We start from the raw sequence: 25,530 nt of genomic DNA on the forward strand, positions 1-25,530 counted from the left end.
ATCCCTATTGACTGTACTGTTGATCATTTTCTTGATGAATAGATTATCCATTTTGTCTTTGAAATGTCAAGAAACTGTGAAAAATAGCCGTTATTCCTCAGAGCCAAGTTGTCTTTTATTGACTAGGGGTTTTAGCTGTTACATATAAATCTGATTTAGTTCTAGCATCCATATCTTATGGCTCTGTGCTATAAATCTCAATGTAAACATAACTGCTAACAAAACAAAATGATCTTCTTTATTTGTAAATGTAGCTCATTCCAAACATAATGAATGTGCCTTCATTTTTTTAGATGTTCTTTCTATTATAGTATCACCATTCATGTAATTTATGTTTTTTTTAAATACGTTAATATTCGATCATTCTCTTTGCAGGAGCAAATAGGTCAGAATGTATTAGAAATGCTCTAGAATTCTTTATCCCTGCAATTAGTGCGCAGTACAGCCAGTCACATAGTCACTTTTAGAAAGTCACCGATGGTTACATGCTGAACATTATCTGAGGGTGGTGCAGGTTAAACAAGTTGAATCATACCTAGGGGTGGGCGATATGTATCGCTGGCGAAATTATCGTGAATGTTGTTTTGACAATGAGTAATTTTGCAATATCGAGATATAGGAGATATATATATATATATATATATATATATATTTTTTTTTTTTTTTTTTTTCAATTGCCAAAAATCAGTAAAGTGCGACGCCAGTGGTCCTCTGCCCTTACCACGGCGCCACGCCACGCCCTGCTTTGAACACTCTAATTTTTTCAAAGTAAACGCTTCGGACCCCGCGGGACACTCAGCTAAGAGCATCGAGGGGGCGCCGAGAGGCAGGGGCTGGGACAGACGGCAGCTCGCCTCGCGGCGGACCGTCAGCTCGATCCCGAGATCCAACTACGAGCTTTTTAATCTGCAGCAACTTTAAGATACGCTATTGGATCTGGAATTACCGCGGCTGCTGGCACCAGACTTGCCCTTCAATTGATCCCCGTTAAAGGATTTAAAGAGTCCTGTATTGTTATTTTTCGTCACTACCTCCCCGAGTCGGGAGTGGGTAATTTGCGCGCCTGTTGCCTTCCTTGGATGTGGTAACCATTTCTCAGGCTCCCTCTCCGGAGGGAGAAGTAGCCTGAGAAACGGCTCGATGTTGTCTAGAGTCACCAAAGCGGCCGCGGCACCCCGAGAGGCACCCCGCATGGGTTTTGGGTCTGATAAATGCACGCATCCCCGAAGGTCAGCGCTCGTTTTGCATGTATTAGCTCTAGAATTGCCACAGTTATCCAAGTAACGGTAGAGCGATCAAAGGAACCATAACTGATTTAATGAGCCATTCGCAGTTTCACTGTACCGGCCGTGTGTACTTAGACTTGCATGCTTGTGTTCATTTTATTGTGATCTTAACGCAAGTTTTAATTTTTTTTTAAATATCGTCAAAATATCTTTATCGTGAAAATCCTAAAAAATATCGAGATATTTTTTTTCCCCATATCGCCCACCCCTAATCATACCATGTTATGTTCATAACAAGTGTTTTTAAAGTTTGAGATCTGATCAAAGGGGCACGGTTTCCTGAGATTTATTGTTTCCGCATGTTTAGAAAAACTTGGGGTTGGGAAAGGTTAAGAGTTCATTTTAAACTTTCTTCATACTTTTTGGTGTCTTTGTGTCTCCGCAGAAAACTTACAGAGAAGCAACCTCGGGCACACTTTTTGTCTGTTTGGTTGCTTTGATGCGAGTTATTTTTCTACAAAGAACAGGCAGTTGTGTCTTACTGTGTGTTTTTTTTTTTTTTACCCTGCACCACAGTAAAGAAAGATCTATGTTAGGAAGAAAAAAAACAACACATTGTACAGTGCATCTTCTTTTTGTGATTTTCTTGCTTTGTGTCCTTTAAAATTTTGCAGATGTCCTAATTGATAATGCATTTAATGTGCTTTGGAATTTGTCACAGTTTTCAAAGAAAACAATAGTTATAATAATTAACAACAATCACAACAGATGTAAGCTGGAACAATAAATAAAAAAATAATAAAAAAAAAAAACAAGAAAAAGGTGAATCGTTGAGTTAATCTTCTGGGACTATTTTTATCAGCAGCAGTCTCCATCAGGTGTTTCTTGTAGCTGTTTATGAGACTTGCACAATAACAAGTGACTACTGTTTTTCACCGACTCTTGTTTTGATTTAATTGTGTGCTTTAGGTCACTGTTTTGTTCCATTTTCTTGTTCCAACTTCTGTCCTGATCTGCTGTCATTGCCATGTAAACTTTTAGAGAGCTAATTTGAAATTAATTATAAACTTTGAATTATTTCCATATTTGCCAAGCATCCTGGCCCTGAAGTAGCAAAGCAGCCCGTAACCATGATGCTCCCCCTAAATTTGGGCTCAATTGGACAATTTATTAGACCAGCTGACAGTTTTCTGGTTTCCAAATTAACTATAGTTCTTAAATGCTAAATTTAATATGGTGTTACATGTGTTTCTTAGTGTATTTTTTTACTCTCCTTTATGCATTTCCAGTCATGTTGTTGAATGAAACATTTCCATCACAATGACACACATTGGTCTGTTGACAAAAGGAGGATGCTTCAAATGATGCCTCACTTAAATAAGGAAATGGATCTTTATTAGCACTTAAGTGACAGAGGTGCATTTCGGAGTAGCCATTTAAAAAAATGTGAAGGATCACCCCAATTACTCCAACAGTGGCCTTTTAGTGACAGGGCTTCTAATTAGTCTAAGGAACACTTATCACGGTAAAGAAATTTGAGAGGAGATAAGAAATGCTATGAATGTGAAAATAAGGGTCATCTGAGGCTTTAAGGCTCCAGCAGTGATACTTATGTGTAATTAACATGACATGTTGGTTTAAGCAGGTAAGGCAGAAAATATATGTGATTAAGTCTTGTCTCCGCAAATGGAAATTGGATTTGAAATACCCAGAATTTTTATACATTACTCCATCGGGTTTTGGCTTTTCAGACAAGGTTGGTGAATATTAACAGTTCTTTTCTTGTGCTGAATCCATACGAGCAAAACTCTCATCTCAAATGTCCTCAGGAGATAACGCTTCGAGTTTCTTTTACACCAACAGTCAAGTACATTTTCCTGTTTCAGAGTAACACTATGATGTGTTCACCTGAAAATGAGCACCAGCTTCTTAAGTACCATCCTAACTGAAGTCATGTTGTAACTGATGTTAGACATTTCCTGGAATCGGCTTTGAAATTATTCCTGTTTTTAAGTGTAAATATTCTCAACCTCGGTCATGATGAATCTTAAGTACAGACCTAATGGGGAAATGTGAAAAGTGTGGTAGACTTCTTCAGAGAACACCATCAGTAGGTCGGGGTGTTTCTTTAGCTTGGCAACAACCCAGCTGATAATATCAAACACAGCATCAGCAGGTAACCGGTGAACATGGACTGCAACTCATAGCCAGGGGTTCACTATCTGGGGTGCAAAGACGTCCGTTCTCATCAACATGTCCAGATTTACACCATCTGTTGTTAACAAGCAGTGCAATCCCTCCAATTGCACCAGTTTCTGTCATCCCATATGAACTTAAAGCTGACTAGAGAGGTGTTAGAACTGTTCCTGCAGCCATGTCTCATGGAAAACATACTATTGCCCTCCTCATATTACTGTTGGCCCCGTTATTTGCGAGTGATCTTATACTCCCATGATGATCAAGTAAATAAATAGTTTAAGCTTCTTCCTTCTTTTTCTCCATTTTATTTCTACTATGCATCCTAGACATCATAAGGTTTGAAAGCTCAATTATCTGCTCTCACATGCAAACACCTTTCTCATTGCCATGGTTATGCGTCATAATAAATGTAAAAAAGTGACACTGTTAGCAGCATGAATCCTTTCAGCAACACAGCATCCAAACCAGCATAGAGAAATGTTAAAAAAAAACAGCGTTTTCATAGAAAAAAAGCTCATGAGAAAAAATCTCAAGGAGATGCAAAGAAAGGCACAATATGTCCAGAGCTACTGCAGCCGGCTGCCACATGGAGACCACAGTTCTATTCCCACAGGTACAAAGTGATTTCTGAGGGTCAAGACTAGGTTTTAGGGCTGGAATTTGGCATAGGATGAAGCATTTATTTGTGATAGTTAAGGTAAGGGGCTAGGGAATACGTTGTGCCAATGAATGATGAGTCCCCATTGGCATAAATTCACACATAGTGAGTGTATGTGTGCTCATGAGTACTGCTTTGAACTCTTTCAAAGGAGGCAGCAAGACTTATTTTCTTGTTTATTGAAACCATTTCAAGAAATTAGTTGGATATCTACCTGGCAATCTTGTGAGATGTTGTGATGACACGATTTACGGTGTGGGATTTCTAGGCATAAATCAAATCAAATCAAATCAAATTTATTTGTATAGCACATTTCATGTACAAACAGTTCAAAGTGCTTTACATAAAATAAAAGCATTGCAGCAGGGAGTGCAAGAAGCATTAAAAATACATAAAATAATATAAAGAGAAACAAATAAAATCATTTAAATGAATTTAAAATCAGGCAACAGTCTAGATAAGTTAAAAGATATTTCATGCATAGACACATGAGAAAAGAAATGTTTTTAACCTGGATTTAAAAATGTCTACATTTGGTGAAAGTTTAATCTCCACTGGCAGTCTGGCATAGAGAGCTGCTTTTCCTCTTTCAAACCATCTGTCGGCGAGCACAGAGTATGAGTAATCCCACATGACAGCGCTGCTTAGTCACTAAAGGCCACTGTTTTTGTCACAATGAGGTGAGCTGTCATCAATTGTCATCAGCTGTCTCATTTTTTTTATACAAGCTCACCAGAATTACAACACTCTTCAACCAGCGATGACAGGTTGCAGACTGTAGGAAAACATAGATGTGTCATGTGTAAATTATCCTTAGTTCTGAAGCCTGCTGCAACCTTGTAATTGGAGGCAGACTGTTTACGTATAGTGTGAGTTTTTCTTTTTTTTTTTTTTTTTAGTACTAAATAGATACCAACAAATGTCACTATGAAAGAGTGAGTCTCCTGTCAGTCATTCAAGAATGCCCGGAAAAGAAGCTGTATGCACCCTGAATAGGTTACCAGTCCATTACAGGGCTGAGACAGAGACAGACAACTATGCACTAACACAATTTAGAATCAACAGGCGACTTGATATGCTTATCTTTGTGGGAGGAAACCCAGGCATGCAGAGGAAGAACATGCAATCTCCACATAGAGAGGCCACTACACTTTGGGTTACCTTGAAATAGTATAGTATATTTCATAACCTATTTTATATTTTTATAATAATCTTGATTAAGTGTTTTTTTGATTGTTTGTAAGGTAAAGACTACCTCAACTGCAAATAATGCCGTTTTTTAGGGGTGTTACAGTTATAGTACCTTTACTTTTATATTTTAAAGACTGTCCAATGTGCAATCCAATCATCAATGTAAAAGGAAATTTTGAGGAAAAGGTGCGTTTTTGTAGAAATGAACAGCTTTTCTGTAAAAGGCCTTAAAATGGTATACACATACAGTACACTTAAGATCCAGCTCTGTATTTGCTCTTTAGGATCTATGCTTATCGTCTTTTAACCAATTTCCTTTTTTATTTCTCTTTTTTCTATCTCCTCTTTTCTTCTTCGCTCACCATGTTGCTTCATATCGGCACCATATCTATGATAACATGTACTAGATGTGGGACATTGGGACTCATTAAATGTTCTGTTTAATCTCTGAGCTTCTGAATAAAATGGATGGCCCCGAAGAAAACAAGGGGCTGCATTGATTCCTATGACAAGCATACTCGCACAGATCGTGCCCACGGATACACATCTAATGTGTGTGTGTGTGTGTGTGTGTGTTCCAACAAAAAACTTTAAAGCTATAATTTCATGAATTTGCCTTTCCACAGATAAACCTCCAAAGGAGAATGAGGGTCACGGGCCTAATTACCCAGGGTGCAAAGCGCATCGGCAGCCCAGAGTATGTCAAGTCTTACAAAGTAGCCTACAGTGATGATGGGAAGACCTGGAGAACATATAAAGTCAAGGGCAAAGACGACGATATGGTGAGAGACACGTGCGAGCATATGGACAGAAGTGTGCACATTCATTGTCACCTACTGTTTCTTAGTCTTTATACGTTTGCAGAGATACACACTTATGCACATGTGCACTCATAGAGCAGAGACTGTGTACTTGTTCAAGGGCAGAGTGGAGGACATGATGAGATGGATTTATAATTAGCTTGCACACACTGGGCCCATCCTGCTGCCCCTTACCCCTCTCCACTTTTATGACTTTTAGATTGAATTTTTATACTTTTTGGGGATGAACTGCCACCAAACAGGCCACACAACACTCCATCACTCCTGACAGCAAGCCAGTGCTTTCCTCTGCTTAGACCAGCAACGAAATACCACAAATCCAAACTTCTTATCAAATTCCTGATATGTAACAATATTAATCTGTGGTTTAATTTTATGTCATTTCATCACGACACTGAGGATATTTATGATTTAATGCATACGTCTCAGTCTGATGTGATAACATTATCTTCAGCCATTAGTTTGGAACTCCCCAGCAGGTATAGCAATATAATAGAGGACTATTTTAAAACACACACTGTTCTTATGAATTAGCTGGCTCAAGTGGTGCGGGAAATTGGTGATTTTTCACTGTAATTCAAGCTCATTGACCTTGAATGACAGCAATTTGTTGAGTAGACAAAAGAGACAGAAGCAGATAGACAGGTCACATGCCAGCAACGTGATCGACTTCACTGTCCTCTCACACCCCCATTTGCTTTTATTTCATCCCTTTCAACAGATTTTCAGAGGAAATGTTGATAACAATGCTCCATCAGCCAACTCTTTCACACCTCCCATTGAAGCCCAGTATGTGCGCATTTACCCCCAAGTCTGCAGGAGGCACTGTACCTTACGGATGGAGCTGCTCGGTTGTGAACTAACAGGCAAGTTATCTTTACTGATTCGACTGAATTACAATACCTTCATCATGAATGGAAAGTAAAGCATAGATTATTTAAAAGTTGGGTGCAGTGGAGGTGGTGTATTGTTAAGATGGTTAGACTAATTCTATTATTGTTTTGTTTCAAGGCTGTTCTGAACCTCTTGGGATGAAGTCAGGCCATATCCAGGACTATCAGGTCACAGCCTCCAGCATCTTCAGAACACTCAACATGGACATGTTCACTTGGGAGCCTGGGAAGGCCCGTTTGGACAAACAGGGCAAAGTCAATGCATGGACAGCTGGACACAGTGACCAATCACAGTGGCTACAGGTAAGGTATAATCTGAGCTAAACCTGCTATCTGTGTTATCGACTGTAGAGAGAAATTAATGTATTAGCTGGGAAATGAACAGACAGCCAAATTCTTGCAGAAAGCTGACTTTCAGTGTGATGAAGTATTAGCTTTTACATCTCTGGCAAAGTTATTGATGGTGTGTACGTGGCAATGTATTCCAGTGAATTTAATTGTATTTGATATGGAAAGTTTTCATTTATGGATGCAGTGTTGATTGCAAATTACATCATATCTAAAAACCCTACTCTCTTTAATTAGCTTTCAGAGTCATTCTAAGAAAAAGTTGTCAACAGGTCGATGTGTCTTTTCATTTCCGTACCGGTCTTATTGTATCCACTGCCTACACTGTTGCAGTTGTTTAGTTTGGCCAGAGAGTCTCTATTATGAGGAGAGGGAAAACTGGCGGCTATTTCCGGGTGGTACTGCACTCTAGGGGCGCCAACGAAGCAGTGCAGAGCACGCCCAACTCTATGGTGGTACTATGAAATCCACCTTAGATGTATTTTTTCATTTTCATTTTCCTAAAGGCAGGATAAATTATCCTTTCAAACGGCACTTGGTTTGATTTTTTTAGACTCACTAGATTTGTTTAAAATACACATTTATTGTCAGTATTGCATCCCGAGTGACGTCACGCATGTGGCATCACTTTACGGCATGGTCAGTCCTAGTGCTGAGCTAGCAGAGAGGGGTTAGCTCAAATAGTTACAGATTTCAGCACAGCCCTTTTACATACTCTCTGACTAGCCTCTGGTTTAGCTTTGGTTGTCGTTAGCGGCACCAGGTTAGCACTCTGGCACAGTGGACGAGTGCCGTAAAGCAGCCGGTCGTAATCAGCCATGCGTTCTTCAGATTCCGTTAGCTAGATGCTAGCGGATACTGACTCGCAAATGCCAGACCTGTAAGAAAACAGAAAGCTATAACTCCCAGGTTATTGTACTTTCGATATAAATCCACATCCCTCTGTCAGAAATCACAGTATTATTTTCAGGTTTCAGCCGCCAGCGGGGACATTTTTTGAGTTATTAGCGCCAGCCCTATGGAAAATGGTCATTCTGCACTCGCTCGCCAGCGCCCCCAGAGAAAATCAACTGAACTGCAGCCAAATTTTTTATAATGGGGCGAATAGGAAGCGGAACGGCTGTCTGTAAAAGGGCTGTGGTTTGGCCTTGTAAAAGACCCAAAATAGGATTTGAACCAGGAACTCTCTTGCTGTGTGGCAACGGTGCTAACCACCTCTAAGAACCTCTAATTGTTATCATTACGGTAACAGATGGCTAAGCATGTTTCTTGAGAAGGATAACGGCTCTAAGTGAATGTTCACCTCCATGTCTTTCTGTTTAGCATGTGGAAGTGATGTGGGCTGATGGAGTTTAGATTATATATCAATTCCTCATGTTCTCCATTCTCTCACATAGGGCCTCATATTGGATTTTTTTTTATATATATATAAAAGGCATTACATGTTCTTGCTTTTAGAGTGAGAACCAAAATATTTTCATTTTAAACCAAAATTGTCATGTGGATAATCTTCTCAGGGAATTGAAGATCAAAAAGATTTTTCTTCTTTCTTGGAGTTTCTTATGCACTCGCTTTACAAATAAACCCTCTCTGGCGCTGACACAGTTAACGCTCGATAGTCACACTTACTTCTCTGTCCGCTATTAGAATGGTAAGATGCATGATTTTCCTCAGAGCTTTTCTCGGAAGGTGATGGCATGCGGGGATCTATGTTGGAAGAGAAAGGTACTTAGGCAGGTTCCATCTATGTCATGGGGCTCGGCTGAGCAAAATTGATTGCTTTGGGTGAAGGAAAACTTGTGGCCTCATATTACATGCAGTGCCGGCAGAAAAGGGGAGATGCTACAGATGCAGTGAGAGAATCAATAGCTTCCATTTCCAAGGACCATGTCTGAGCACACAGGCATATATAATGTCTAGTTTTTAAGGAGCAAATACTGAGAGTTATATTTCACAAAGTGCTGTTTCATATTTCTATTGATGGAACTGCTGGAACTGAGTACTTTGTACATTTACTTATAATGTGCATTTGTTAATGTACCACCGTCTCTATCTTTTTGGTACTGTTACCATGGTAAATAATTGATTCTCAGTGCCATTACTGAAAAACTTAAAGCCTCACTGACTAATGGAATAAATCAGCCTTAATTATGAAGTAAGTATTCTTATTTATCAAGACAGCTGTTTCTTTTTTGTGGAGTTAGAACAGGGGGAATCTCTCAGCAATCACCAAGCAATAACATCTGGATTGCTTGATGCCTACAATTGGGCAAGATCTTTTGTAAATAGTATGCAGCTAATTGTGTACGCTTCTTCCCAGTACGCTTTCTTTTCTTTTTGACTTATCTTTTGTTCAGTTGTTTTTCTCTTGTGTCGTCCCATACCGTGCGATTTTTGTGCACTGGAAGACAGGAGCAAAATGAGCAGTGATTCTGACAGATGAGGATTTTGGACTGGCAACAGCAGTGCCTAAAAACACAGATTCAGACTGCCAGGGTTTCTTACATGTAAACCTAAGAGACGAATCCAGTCAACTTGCAGTGTGGGACATGTTGGAGCTGGCAATTAGGAACAAGTTTTGCCTCCAATATTGGCAAAGCATGATCATTAGTAGTGAAGCCAAAGGCTATTATGATCTATTACTGCTATGTGTCTAACATTTCAGAGACTGATACATAATTCTCACCACTTACTAACTTGTTTAAGTTTCTGCAATATTGCCATTTGTCATTGTATAGTGTGTAGCAGTTTCAGTGTTTCAGCTGACTTAAAGTTTAACATGTTTGCTCTGCTGCAGGCAAATGGATGAGAAGTGGGCATAGGTAGAAAAATGTATGATGAAATGTATGATGTAACAGTCCAGTCTGATAAGCATATTCGCAACATATTTTCTGCAGACTGAATACTCAAGAATTGAATGTTTTGCCACAGAGCACTGCAAGTCAAAACAAAAACACAGATGACCTGGGGCCTCATGTACAAAGACTTGCGTGGATTTCCTACTGAAACATGGCGTACGCTCAAACCCAAATGCCCTCCAACGTCGGCTGTATGAATCTGTGCTCACGCATCAATCCAAGCACATTTGCTTTGTACATCCCAATCAACGTGGAATTGAGCGCACATGTCGGAGCACCCGACTCCTCCCTGTCCACACGCCTACTTAAATACGCAAATCATATTTAAATTAACCCTGCACCTGCGATTCCCCTCTGTGTACGATCAGAAAATAAAGAAAAAAGAATGAATAAGATGGGAAAAAATTAGAACGTTACGGAAAGCGAGATATCGGTGCTACTTTCTGAAGTGGAGGTGCGCAAAAATGTGTTCTTTGGCACGCTGTCCTCCGGCATAAGCAGCAAACTAAGATGAGTGGGTGGGAGAGCCTGTCAATGCTGGGGGGTCTGAGAAGCCACACAAGCAGAGGTGAAGAAGAAGTGGTCCAACATTAAGGTGGATGTGAAGCAGAGAGTGGCTGCCCACCACCGCAGTGTGGCCAAAATAGGTGGGTGGGGGGGTGACCGACTCTGTTTGAACAGAGAGTCGGGCAACTATGGGTGACACTGCTCTTTGCCCACAGAGACGATCAGGGGTTTGTTAGAAAGATCTTAAGCTGAAGTTTAACCAGCAAAAAACAGCAAGAAACTAACTTTAAGACGGGATAGAAACTGGGGGCGCACATACTCAATGCGCGTCACGGGGAATAATGTTAGGACAATTACACAATAAAGTTACTCACCAAGAAGCCAGCCATCGCGCACAGTGCCACCCTGTAGTCTGTTCCCAATGATGCTGTTACTCAGAATGTATGAATCGTGCGTTGAACCAGGGCACCTCGCCACAATGTTGGTTAATTGCATTTACGCATCACATATGATCTGTACATCGATCGAATGAAAATGTTTCCTGTTAACATACAAATTCATCATGTGATTGCGCTTTTATAGCAATATGTGTGCAGTCGATAGCCCCGATTACAAAAGCGGCTCTCGCTTCAAATTGAGCTTTAATGTTGGCCTGTTGGGAATTTGATATACGTGGCTGCGGATAATTCTGTCCCACACGGCTGGCATGGCTCGGCTCAGGGTAGACTGGCACAGTCCCAATCGGTTGGCCACCTGCCCCTGGAATGGAACCCCAGTGTGCACATCACCTGTGAGCACAGGCAGCGCATGGCTCCTCGCAGTGTTGCGCTCCAACGCCGGCTGCAGCCCTGCGCAGTTCCAGGAGGATTTCCCTCAAAACGGCTAATGAGTAATCAGTCGCCATCATATGCCAGTTAATCCTCTCTGTTGTAGTGAACACACGCTCTCTTCGAATTGCACCATTTGCAAAGTCTTCTAATACTGCTAAAGCAGCCATTGTTTTCAATGGTATGCATTGCACCACTTTGCGCATGCTTTTATATCCACTCGTGTATAGCAGACACATTTGGTGGGTTAATTGTTTATCAGTATTAATTGTTCATCTATCTCAAATGTGCACATCACTATCTGAGGACTAATTGTTTTCACATTTATTATTATAACAGTTTCCCATCATCACCTTAGGTGTCGCCAAAGAATCAACAGCTGCAGAAACGTGCGTACGCCAGCCCTGAAGTTGGTGTGAGGCACCGCACATTTCCACGGTCATTTCGCTCTTGATACATCTGATCGTTGACATGAAAAGGTGCGTACGCCACTATTTTGTGCGTACGCACCCTTTGTACATGAGGCCTCTGGACCTTCTGGGTACCCATCCATCCATCCATTTTCAATGCATGCTTAATCCATCGGTCGGGTTGCGGGGGACTGGAGCCTATCCCAGCAGTCATTGGGCGAGAGGCGGGGTACCTTCTGGGTACCATCCAAGTTTTTTCTGGCCTGGCAGGAGATAAGATTACACAGAGGGAGACTGCAACAGAATCTTTCAAGATGATTTCATGAGTCACAATGAGTCTGTCAGACTGAGCTGCCAAATGTCCCTGCTTGCATAAGCTGATGACTTAATTATGCACCTTGATATGTCCACATAACAAAGAAAAAAGGCTACAGAGACAGCGGCTACTTTTCAGTTCAGTGCTGTAAATGCTGCATATTCGCTGCAAATTTTCTCACAAGTACTGTTCAGGACGTGGAGAGTTCTGTGGTACATTATGATAAACATGCTTCAAACAAACAAATTAACAAGGTTGGAATGGAGTGATTGTGATTTTTATTCTGTATCTGTCAACAAATTGCTTAGCAAACATGCACTTTTCTGAGTCACAATATGAAATTTCGAATTACATCTCATGTTGCGGGGAGCAGTGAAGAGATTCTGGGTGGTGGCTATCTCTACCGAGAGAAAATGAAGAAGAAGAGAACATAAAATTAACTCTGTATCTTTACACTTAGCTCAACGGATCTGACAGTCCATTACTGCCATGCCCAAAGCCATTTCAGAACATGTCTGATTTACAAGTTTAATTTGTTTTATTATTTTTGTCTTAGGTTTAGCATGATGACATTAATCTGAGACTAACCTAGAAAATTTCATAGAGGAGATTTCTTGCAATGTGTATATTCCACATAAAGTGCTCTCGTAAAATATGTAAAATATGAAGCATAGTTAAATTGGACCCCAGCATATCAAATTCTAGTGCATGTGGTTGTATAGGCACTCATACAAAATGTGTCACTTCATTTGCAACTTCTCAAATGTATTCATAGCCAGCAAAGGTTACAAAACAAGTCATGATCGTAATTCCTTTCTGGTGGTTAATTTATTATCCCCTGTCTCCAAGGTTTTCACACCCAATTATCTCCTTAAAGTGATAAATATGTGTTTTGTGTAGCTGTGGCAGCCCAATAATCGCCTTTGCCTGAGATGACGCCATGTGAGCTTGTGTGAAAACTTTGGAAAGACTACAGACCAGCAATTTAGCATACAGTCACTGCTGCAAACCTGCAAACACCTTACCTAATATAGTGATTTAGCATGAGCTGTGGCTTCTTATCACACTTTGCTGACAACCCAGATACAGTATGCTGTATAGTCATTCTCATGGCTTTTTTGGCCTCGAAGACAATACAGTTGTTGACCCAGATTGTGATTCGCAAATTCAGTGTGTCTGTGGTCTTGATGATTAAATATGTTTGTTTTTAGTGAATGAATATCGATGCTTATATTAGCTGAAAGAGATTTTCCAACACGTAGTCTGATGCTCTTCAGTTTGTACAATGGTTTGCCTGTTTCTGTGGAGGAGGGTGCAATGAATTCACAGGATCCTACAAATGTGAAAAAACATGGACTAATATTTGCAGAGCACACACAATTTTGGGGTGGGCTACGGTTGTGGTGGCAGATGTTGATGAGGTAAATTGTGGCAGTTTAGCAGGTAAGGCAATACATGCACACTGGGAAAAAAGTGTTTCTCTGCGGGAGCACACAGGACCCAGGAGAAAAGAACAGTGGGGGACTATGAACAAAGTAGTGTGAAGACACACAAGTGACCTGTTACTGTTCCAACTGCAGTTTTTACCAACAGGCTCCTGCTGTTGTTATTACCCGTCTACCACTTGTTTATCTGTACACATTCCTTCATTGTCATTATATTGTTCTCTCTTCCATTGTGACACCCCTATCGTACAGGGGTGCATCACTAAGAATCCAGGCAAATAATATACTGTAGCTAGGGTGTAAGAACCAACAAATGGCACAGCCTCAAAAGTGGCATTCTGAGGCAGAAAGTAAGTTATCCACACACCTGTACAACAGAACTGTTTGTGCAGTCAATGCAGAACCCTGACTCTCACTAGAGATGATAAATCCCAACGAGGAGATACCTGAGCCACTGGACACGTTAATGCATTCCTTTTTGATATGACAAAATCATATCACTGAAGGACATTAATCTGTGTTCAGATTGCAATCGAATCAAATTAGTTTCCCAAATCATATGCATACTCAAAGTTGTCACAGATCTAAAACTCTAGAAATAAAGACAACATTGACAGATTCATCTTGCAATATTGAAAAAATGTAAAAAAAAAAAAAAAAGCTAAGTTCATGCTCTTCCACTGCTGCTTTGACTTTAATGTTGAAGTTATTTATTATTTTTTTCTAGCTGATTAGAAGCTACACTGAATTTTAGTTGGCCTTGTTGGTCTTTATAGCCCCACCCCCAGCTCCTGATGTAAGGCCTTATTTGCTTTGGTTAGTGTCTGTGTAGCATCAATTTTGTGGCAGCTTGTGCCAGTACATGTCTGTTGAAACAGAAAGAACTGGCTCTTAGGCACAGGCTCCAGACCCACTCTGAAAGCACTTTAGTTGAAAAAGCCCCATTGAGTTAGAGGGTTATACCTTGGATGGCTTGCCAATCCACTACTGAACTAACACAGAAAGAGACTCAAATTCCTGCACCTATACCTATAGCCAGCTGAGATTCACTAATTATTCTGCCATGCAGCTCTTTTAAATCTGTGAGAAACTGGAGCACTTGTCAACACACACATGCACAGGAAGAGCATGCAAACTCCACACAAAGATGCCCAGGCCAAGAAATCCTTTTTAGCAACAGTGCTAACGATATTACAACCATGCTACCCCATAGATATGGGATGAAATCTAATTAAAACAAATGAACACTTTTTTGCCCTTTTTATTTTGTTGCTTTTTTGTTTATTTAATCGATCTTTATAAGCTGTTGTTGTGTGTAGTTATTGCTGCTGGCAGGAATTACCTTATGTACAGTTTTGTGTTGCAGTGGAGCTCAAGGAGCCTCTTACTGAACATGCTCCATTGTTTCAACTCTATGCTATGTGGAGGGTGAGCAGTGTTGTCTATTATGTTCCTCAAATCGGGCAGCATTCTCCACCTCCGGGGGCTCCAGAGCCTTCTCCTTCCTCATTAATATCAAGTGAAAACTTGGCTCAAACTTCCTCCTGTTCCTCCGTCTTGCTCCTGCTTAACATCCATTTCGTTCTCCCTTTAAATCTGTTTGTAAACAGCTCTTCTAGGCATGGTAAGTCATCAAAACGATGTAGAAAAGTGACAGAAATTCAAAGAGAATCCACTCAAGCAGATCAGCTTCCAAACCACTGTAGGCTGAAAAATCTCTCAAAAATCACTATTTTGTGGAAAAAATAGTTTAGTATGAATCGCAAAAATAAAAAAGGAAAACACAATGCGATCGGAGCGACTGCAACATGCTGCGACTTTGGTGTGACTTTGAAAAAAACTTCATACAAATTATAATCATCCATTTAAAGTGCCAAAATTGATATACTACTGAAGGATCCCATCTGTTTCAATGCTGCCTAAAGCATTAATGCATGTTGACACTTCACATAAAGCACTGTTCCATGCACATAAAAGGCTACAGGCAACAGTAAGAGGATGTGATGCAAGATTGATCCCCGCTCAGTGCCTGCAAGAATGCTGTTGATGCAATCAAACCGGGTATTATCATTTCCCCAATTTTGCTGAGCACAGTTTCCTAATCAAATCACTACCTCCAATGTAGCACTGATGTCAACAAACTCTATTTTTTCTATTCAATTAAATTAGCTTGTAAGTTGTTTCGCCCATCCACAGACAACAATGGCTTAATTTGTCCCATTGAAGCTCTGATCGCCTCCTAAGTGTTTACGCACCAAAGCTAAAATGTGTCCTCTCTGAAAGCAGAAAAGCCACCAAAGAGTCACGGAAGGCATTGCAGCACGGGAGGATTTAAAAAAGGGATTCTCATTAGTCACTATGGCAATGATGATCATTTATTTTAAGAAACAAAAAACTTGTACTTTTCTGAAACTATTTTCATGGAAAATATCAACAGGAAAAATTTGTTGGGCGCCATCAAAAGATGAGCTGTCTTTTGTGTCCGTGTTTGATCCAACCAATGGAAAACAATCACTTTTCAATAAGTTGGTAACACAGTCCTCAAGAGGATACCCCTCTTCGGTGAACAGAAGCTATCCTCTTAAATCCAAGACTTGTATTACTCTCATGTTAAATTTATTGGGTCAAAAATAGATTACGGCACTTGTCCCTGCAGATAGGACAAGTCGTCATTCTAACTACATTCGTAAATGAATTAGCTGTATGGTATGGAATCAATATTTGTCCTACTCTGCTACACGTGAAAACCAAATCAATAGGAACGGCACCTGTAGCTAAGTTTACTTCTGAACAAACTAAAGACGTATAATGCCACAGGGCCAACACCTCTAATTGGTGTATGCTGTCAATGAGGAGAAAACAAACCACATTCAGTAGCAACTCAAGTGTATGAGTAGGCCTATGTGTTTGGAAAAAAAAAAACATGTATAGCTATATGCACCACAATAATATTTTGATGTGTTTTAGTAACAGTTTAATTCACGTTAAGAAAAAAAAAAAAAAAAAAACTCAGTGATGTAAGCTTTAGGAGAAGCAGCCAAGCTTGGTCTAGTTTAGAAGTAAGGAATATGAATTAACACAGGGTTTTGGTGCTCGAGTGATCGAAAATGTAAAAACACATGCATGACAGAACAAATTTCAACCCTGCTAGACATTAAAGAGACCAGAAATGATATATAATGAATAGCAGCTTGACAGCTCACCTGAAGCAGGTGACAGGTACAGAGTGGCCAAAGGGGCTTCAGCGTTGGTGGTTGAAGCTAAAACTCTGGCATGGGTGGAATTGCATAACTATCCAAAGGAAGCGAATAAGAGTAAAATTCACTCGATGTAACTGATGCAATGGAATGTTTTAGGTGGTGAAAATGTAATCTTCAGTGACCCTCTTAACTTAGCTCCCCCATCAGAACTCCTCCCTAACTTTCCAAACTGAGAGTACTCTGACAGTTGTTTACTAAAGGTAAGACACCGACTATTCATACAAGGACCTCCTTTTAAAAATTATATATATCTATATATATATATATATATATGTATATTTCTTTCCTTCTTCAAAGACAAAATGCAAAGTCTCACTGCCACCAGCGCTGCACAGTTAGATGAAACAGAGACACTTCATCAAAGGGATGTGATATGATGCGTTGGGGGAAAAAAAGCCTTATTTTTAGCATTTAAGTGCCTACTTTTTCTACTGAAGCCCCTATGTTCCATATAATACATTAAATTGATCAGTAACATCATGCAAATTCACATTTTTTAAAAACATCATGTGCACTTTGCAAATATTCTAACCTACAAGTTGCACTTTAAGTATGAAATATATTAACTCCACCTTGAACATACTTGCTGATGTTTAAGGATATGCATGTAGATTTGATCCTGATTCACCACTCAATAGAGTTTATATTTCTAAGCTGACATTTTAATGTATCATCCTTACAAATGTACCCTGTGTGGTGTGACTGTTTTGTTTTCATTATCCAAAGAAGCCATCTTATCCTTCTACAGAGCAACCTGATCCTCATCTCTCTCTCTCTACCTCTGCACCCCTCACTCCTTCTCAGATTGCATCTATCTGTTTTATCTTAGGATGATTGATTCATGAGTCTGCAGCAGTTCCTGCTGAAATCGCTGGATCTGCAGGAACTGTCAGAAGTGACTGCGCTATATCTTAAATCAGTGCAGCAGACATTGGGCCCAATGAGTTGTGCATGGGGATCTTTTGTTCCGGCGTGTGTTGAAGCCATCTCTTGACACGCAGGGTATCCTCACATCCATACATTTAAAACATCTCTGAGCTTTTTTCCCAGGAGAGTATGGACTGCACTAAAGGTGCAGTGTTGTATGCTTTGGTAAAATGATTAAATTCAAAAGAGTCCATAGTCAAGCTAAGGTTCCCTATGTTTAACTGAATATCATATTGAAGAGGAAACTTACTGTAAGTTAATGAATGGCATCAGTTTCCTCATTTTGATTGTTTAAATTTATCATACCATAGTATTTCTTCCTGTGCGCATGTATGTGTGCATATCTATGAGGATTTGAAATGAATATTTTATATACCATGTGAGATGTAGGGAAGGGGAGAGAAGAATGAAGCATTATGTAAATGCCTGAGTCAGAGCAGTAAACTGTTTTTTTTCACCTCCAAAATCTCTTGCTGGACCTTCAAAACCTGTACCACCGTTGTAAAAATGGCAAAAAAAAAAAAAAAAAAAAAAGACTGGTACACTGTATTATTCTATTAGATTTCTTGCTCATTTTTTTTTCACGAGAAATCTGTTTCCTTTACTCCGGTGTGAACCTGCTCTCTTCCAAATTTAACAGTGAGTAAGAGTCCATCAGATGTCTAGCCACAGTAAGCATTAAACAGAGTGTGAAATTCCCCAAGTGTGCTATCTAGTGTGCTGTCAAGGCCATTTTTATGCATATGGATCTGAATCACTCACTCATACTGATGTCAGAATCACCTGCATGGTTCTACAGATGCTGTTCTCCTTGCTATAGTAGCTCTAAATGATCCAGACCTCCATGGTTGATTCCCCTCATGTTCCTTTCGCCATGGCCAATTCTCTTCATTGGTTCCTCCAAATCTCTTTCACTGAACTTGTCATTACTGAAGTGAGGCTCCATCTGTTTTATAACTGTTTGCTCTAAGTAGCTTCTTATAGGCCTGTCTGAGTAGTAAAAGTTTGTGCTATAATGAGTAGCTTTGATGAGATGCTGCCTTTATGTTGTGGCGACAGTGAATCAGTCACCTGGGAAAATAATCAGCAAATTAATAATCAGCCTGACATCTAATGTTGCGAACAGCAATTAGCTCCACCTTCATCAGTTGCAATGACGTTGTATTTTTTTATTACATTTACATGTTTATATGCATAACATACTGATATAAATGTAACAGTGTAAGAGTCACAGAGGCCATCTTTTTTGTTACAATAAATGAGAGAGGGTATTTTTGGATTCATGTAGAAGTAGCAGTGCACCTCTGTCTTTTTCTTTCATGGAGATCTCACTCTAATAGCCTTTTTACACCAAAAGTAGCTTGTAGATGCAAGTGCACCTACTGATGCAAGGCACTAAATCTTTTTATTTTGCCAGCAGCAACACATGAAGTTACTACTATTTCCTCTCAGGGGACAACCCAATAATATACTACAACAGGAAGGGATAGCGTACACTGAATTCCTCAGGCTGCTGTGTATCACAATTTCTGATAAGTATGACTTCCTGAGAAAGGTAGTTATTTTTGACCGGACGGTGGGATTTATCCCTACCCAACAGGACTGACATTGAGTTGCCAGCTGCTGTGCGGACTGAAAAATTGATCCATTGCGTCTCTTTTTAACTGCAGGTTGATTGTGTCAGTTTCCAAGCCTCAGTGATATTCAACAGTCAGAAAGAATTCTGCCTTCTTGCTGGTCCGACGACAGCATGGATAAGCTGTTTTTATTGCTGTTGATCTAGGTAGACCTAAGCCGATAAAGACCCACGACCCTTTCCGATTGCAGAGTAAAGCCATCTGTTAACTGGTTAAAGATGGCTTTTTTGAGAAGTACGGAATGGGTTTACGTAAAAACCCACAAGGACAAGACTGCACACGTCCAAGCAAGTCACGGCTACTTTAGAGCAGGGTAGAAGAAGACTCAAGTGCCCCAGCAACAGAGAGTTGTGTTTGTCTGAAAAAGTCACAAGATTTATCACAACTGATGTAACAAAGTTGCCAAGTTGGCAAAGAAACAGGCAGGGAGGCTGATTTGTGCTGAAAAGTACAGTCCCTCTGATTGGTCAGCGCCACTGGCCCGATGAGGCATTCAAAATTCATGAAAGCAGTAATTTCATGAACTCCCCAATGAAACACCATTTAGAAATACCTACAAAATAAGTATTTATGTTGTTGCTGGCCCAGCTACTTGTGTATAGGGTATATATCATACAAGTTTAATGTATCTTTGATCAATCCATGTATAAGTGTTAAATTTGTTTGCATCCCACCACGTTGCAATTCACTGTGAGTCACTGCAAAGTCATCTGAATCTGGAGAAAAAAAAGTGAAGATATGTCTTTGAGTAAACTGCATATGACTTACATTTCACACTCAACACCCTCAAGATCAATCACACTGACCAGGCTGTGATTCCCCCCCCTGTGACATTGCCTCTTTTATGCTGGATGCTGCAGGGCAACTTCAGACTGCCTGCACACCTTCCCGTCAGTGTGAGAGCTCAGCAGGCATTTATTCCTTCTGACATCCCATCAACGCATGGGAAAAACACCAATCACTGAGGGTGTTAGGAAGAGATTGACTGCGGTGTGTTTGTGTGGGTTCTCTCTGTCTTCTGAGAAATTCCAAAGAGGACATAATGCTAATTTTCAAGCACAGATGATGGACTGTGTGCTAATGTATGAAGCCTATTTACTCGTAAACTTCAATTTCAAATCCTACATGACGAAGTGAGACAGACGGCGTCAGACACACAACAAGTGTTTATCTTTCAAAAAAAAAAAAAAAGTGTATGCAAGATATAGATCTGGAGTTGCTCGACATCGAAGAAGAACAGCTTCTTTTATTGGAGTTGGCGAAAATGCAAAGGAGGAAGCCACACAGACAACCGGAAAGGCACACCGAGGACCAATCACAGCCGCTTTTGTCTGCGCACTTCCGTTGGTGGTCTGCGTGCGTCTGTCGCGTAGTCAGGATTTTTCTGAGGTGCACGACAACGCGCGCAGAGCCTCTGCGTGGGGGAGTGGTCAAGATTTTGACGCTCGCAGAGGCTCTGCGCCCGAGCGTCAGAGGCTTTGCGTCTGAAGCATAAATCAGCCTTAAGAAGAAAAAAATTGTTGATTGTTTGTGGGTGGGTGTTTGCATGCATAAGAAAAAGTGAAGGAGAAAAATGTATATGACATGTTGCATTTACCAAAACAGTAAAAAAAATTAAATTCTCTTTATTTATACCAAGCCATCATTCAGCAGGTATTTGCCAAAGAACAGTCTTCCAACATGTTTGACAGACTTTAAAGCATACCCAAGTTGAGTATTTTCCTATGACTTTGAGATTATTATTGAGTCCTGTATTCTTTTTTTCTGAAACTAAATATTGCTTCCTCTTTTGTTATTCTTGCCCACTCAGCTTGCATACACATTTTTAAAGCATTATCGATGCTTCTTTGTCTTTCATTTTCCCAGTATTGTTGCCATTTGGAGTGAAAATGATTCTTAATGACAGATTTAGCCTCCAATTTTCTCAGGGCTATCTCAAGTTCAGCTCTGATTTGAGTGATTGTTTTGCCGAAACATCTGCTACTGAGTTTCCCTCTGCACCAACATGAGCAGGAATCCAAACAAAACTAACAACTAAACCATTAACGTGCAGCTTATGATATATCTTGAGCATAATGTCCTGTCTGCATGACTTTTTTTGACCTGTTACTTATAAGCACTGATAAACTATCTGATGAAATAATGGTAATAATATGGTTGTTTTCCTCAATTTAGTGAAGGCCTGATGTTATTGCTACAAGCTCTGCTGTAGGTACCGATAAATTATCTGTTTTTCTTTTCTTAATTACTGTGTCATACTCTGGAATGAACACAGCAGCATTGACTTGTCTAGTCTGCAGAATTTTACAACCATCTGTAAAATATGTGATTTTCTTTGCATAGTGATGTTCTAAATGGGTTTGAACCATAAACCAATCGGATCTCTGGTTAGTCTTGTCTCATAATTTGCTTTGTAATGAAATATGTATCGATGGCTTACAAAATAACCAAGGAGGGATATTTGAATTGGGAGCTGTTGGGTAGTACATCATAACTGATGTATACTGCTTGCTGGCAGAGAACAAGTGAAACCAAGGAGTATATATACTGAAGATTAATGACCAATTGCAGGTATTTATGATGGGAACAGAACAATGAGATAAACCACCAAACACAAACAGTTGTGATGGAAACAAGGGAAGCTGCAGGAACAAAATAAATGTAGAAATAAAACAGGAAGCCGATAGAAAAATAGACTGAAATTAGACCATTATAAAGGAAAAAACCCAAACATGGCCGTTTTTATTGCAAGGCATTTTCTTGATTATCAACAGAAATTTCCAGTACCTGATGCTACATGTTACCTGAGGGATTAAGAGTTTTACTGCACATTTGGTCATGAACAAGCTATTATGTCTTTAAAAGCTTCCTTTTCTTTTTTTATTCATTGCGACCGGGATATATTTGTATTTAGTAAAATGCATAAAATCTATATACTTCACCTCACAGTAAAAAGGTTCCTGGTTTGAATTCCAGCTGGATACGTTCAGCTCATGCATGCGTGGGTTCCCCTCGGGTACTCCTCTCACCGTCCAGAAACATGCATGTTAGGTTTCTTGGTTGTTCTAAATTGACCTTCAGAGTGAGTTTAAGTTTAATTGTGCACAGATGCTTGTCTCATTCGTCTTTGTGCTGGCCCTGTGATGGACTAGTGACCCGTCCAGGGTGTACCCCGCCGTTCGCTCAATGGCAGCTGGTGAGATTCCAGCCCCCCTGCAACCTTTAACTGGATTCGGCGAATATAAAAAAATAGATGGATGGATGGATGTATTTTACATTTTGATAAGTCGTCATGGTTCTTTGTCCAGCAGGCCTAGTTTGTAAAGGTTGCAGTCTGTTTGTTTGCTACATTAATAATAAAACAACCTCAATTATTCATTTTTCTCAGCCAATATAAGCGCTGAGTGAAGCTTGATTTATATATCTCTGGTGAATCTACATCATACATTCTACAGCTTGAGGTACACCTTTCCAGTAAAATAATTAAAAGTTGCGGCAACACAGACCACATCAGCTGTGATTGGGCTGCTTGGTATGCAGTGTAAACACACCATGTTGATTTGTTTTGCACAAAGGCAATTCTTCTGCAAGTCTAAAATAGAAAAATGTGATAGGTTGTTCCCTCTGAGCATTTTTTAGTGGAAAATTCACCTAAAAGACATTTAAATGCCCCATAGATGTTTAGAATATAATAGGACTATAGCTTAAATATCAAAGTTGTTTTTGATGTCTAGTCTATTTAAAGATCTTAATGCAGCGTTCACATTTAGCCCAGATTTCAGCAGCATTGGTAGGATAAATGGACATGGCACACCTGGAAATCCAACCTGGGATGTTCAACTTGCTAGTGGTTTTCATAGCCTAACAGTAGTGACTGTTGAATCATTGCCATTTATTTCTGTGTGCAGAGCGAGTCTAGCTATATACCACATTTGCACCAAGCAAAGTTATTGTGTTGTTGTTATGTTTTAGAGAGGGTAAGTTGCTATTTTCCCACAGCATATTCTGCCGTTCCTTTTTAATCTTCTTGGAAGCATACAGCCTGTACAGATCTATAGTTATATAAACATTTTACATCAAACATTTGTTGAATTAAAATGACATTGTTGCTGTAGTTTAGTAAATAGATGAAATGGACTAACCACACTGATATACTGTAGATGTGGACATAACTTCAGTGTCTACAGTTTCAGTTGCTGTTGTTTGAACTTGAAGAAACTCAACAAGAGTGATAGAGACAGCCACCGAGCTTTTGGTGGTGTAACTGTGACACACACTCACCTGCATATCAGTGTAGACTGTGATTACGGAATACTTTAAGCTTAATTTTGCACCATATTTAAAATATTTTCCTTTTCACTGTCCTGATATCGGGATGATATACTTTCAAGGAATAAATCATATTTTATGTAAAATATTTTATTCTGAGCCCACTGCTTAATCTTATGGAATGAGCTTACCCAGCTTACATCTGTGTGCAACTTAACATTTTATCTTTAACTCAGAAGTATCATGACTCAAACAGTCTTTGCCTTACACTCAAAATTGCTGCACTTAGTCAACCGTCTGTCTGGAAATTGTCCGCCTGCAGCTTCATCCCTCATTATGTTGTCATTTTAGGTGTGCCTTCCAGTTGCAAGTGCTTTTATGGAGACTTAAGGTTTGTAAGAGGACATAATACAGTGCATGTGAAAGTATGTTCAGGGAATAGGTAGATCTGAGATCTCATGAAAAAGTTAATGCAAATGGTCTATATTCTGGCTAAAATCTGCTAATGCAACTTTAACCCTTGACACCAGTACTTAGAATCCTTTTTGGTTAAACTTTGTCCCACGATACAAATCCTGCATTACCCTGAACTTCAAGGGCTGCAAACCTTAAGTCTAGATCCTTTCTTTAGCATGAGCCTAGATAAAGAAAGTATTGATAGACTAAATGCAGTCAACTCATGTGTGCTACATGGAAACATATGTTTGAATGTCTGTCTCCTTGACACATGGTATAAAGTTCTTCATGAGTTATGTAGCATTTTTTGGAGTAAATACTCCTTGAACATAACACTTTTCAATGTGATGTTTCTTAATGTGGGTCTGGTCTTATGAAAAGCCTTCATGAGACCTTGTGCTTGTTTTTAGCATGATAATGAGTCTTGATAATCACTGTTATTATAATAACGCAAGGGCTTTATGTCCAGCATGCCCATATGAGAAGTTTGATATCAAGGATTCCGAGGTACGGTTAAGTAAATGGAACTTGTATAGGTTTGTCAAAACTCCCGAGGTGAGAAAAGCACTGGAATATTGTGTTTTCATGCTCCCTCCCACTATGGCTTAGAGCATTAATGATTGCCGCCCCGTTGTGGGGTTGATGAACCATAGCACTTTCCTCTTTACTTCTCAGCCACGCATTTCTGAAACCTGTACTGTTAACTGTCAGAATACACACACACACACACACACAAAAAAGCATCATACACTCATGCACATGTATTCCCCTCAGACTGCAAAGATTAAATGAATCTTCATCACCTACACTAAGATCAGCACAGCTGGTGGGAGAATGTTAGCAGGTTGCTCTGTATGCACTGTGTTCATTAAAAGAGAAAACTGCGCCTCATTCAGCTCCCCATAAAGCCGCTACTTGCTGAATTAATTTTTTTATCCTCCAATGGCAAAGACACTTCAAATAGGAACATTGAATTTGCACACCAACTCTTGTCTTAATGAGCAGAAGAGATGCCAGAAGTGTTTGTCTGGCAGAAGTGCACAAACGTCACTCTTTTTGCCCGCTGCCATCAGAGAGAAGTACAAATAAGTAATTGACCCAGTCTCCCTTTTGGATGTGTTGTTGTGTTTTAGGGAAGACAATGTAGCCAGATTAGAGCTAAATGAGTCTTATTTTGTGATCTCAGATACAGCGAGAAAAATCCTGAAATTGATTCATGTTTCATTTCTTTGGAACATCTATGCCACAAGCATTGAAAGATTGCTATAAAGACTCCTAGTTT

The 25,530-nt window shown here is 39.8% G+C and overlaps 1 protein-coding gene across 2 annotated transcripts in view; it reads left to right on the forward strand.

Moving 5' to 3' along the window:
* Positions 1-25,530, forward strand: part of edil3a (EGF-like repeats and discoidin I-like domains 3a) — a 110,954-nt gene that overhangs the window by 71,497 nt on the left and 13,927 nt on the right. For both annotated transcript variants that reach the window (XM_075468798.1, XM_075468797.1), the window contains exons 6-8: positions 5,901-6,056; positions 6,817-6,961; positions 7,107-7,291. In XM_075468798.1, the coding sequence (XP_075324913.1) occupies positions 5,901-6,056; positions 6,817-6,961; positions 7,107-7,291 (486 nt within the window). The remainder of the gene's footprint in view (positions 1-5,900; positions 6,057-6,816; positions 6,962-7,106; positions 7,292-25,530) is intronic.

This window comes from Odontesthes bonariensis, chromosome 6 (genome assembly GCF_027942865.1).
Source record: "Odontesthes bonariensis isolate fOdoBon6 chromosome 6, fOdoBon6.hap1, whole genome shotgun sequence".
Classification (NCBI taxonomy): Eukaryota; Metazoa; Chordata; class Actinopteri; order Atheriniformes; family Atherinopsidae; genus Odontesthes; species Odontesthes bonariensis.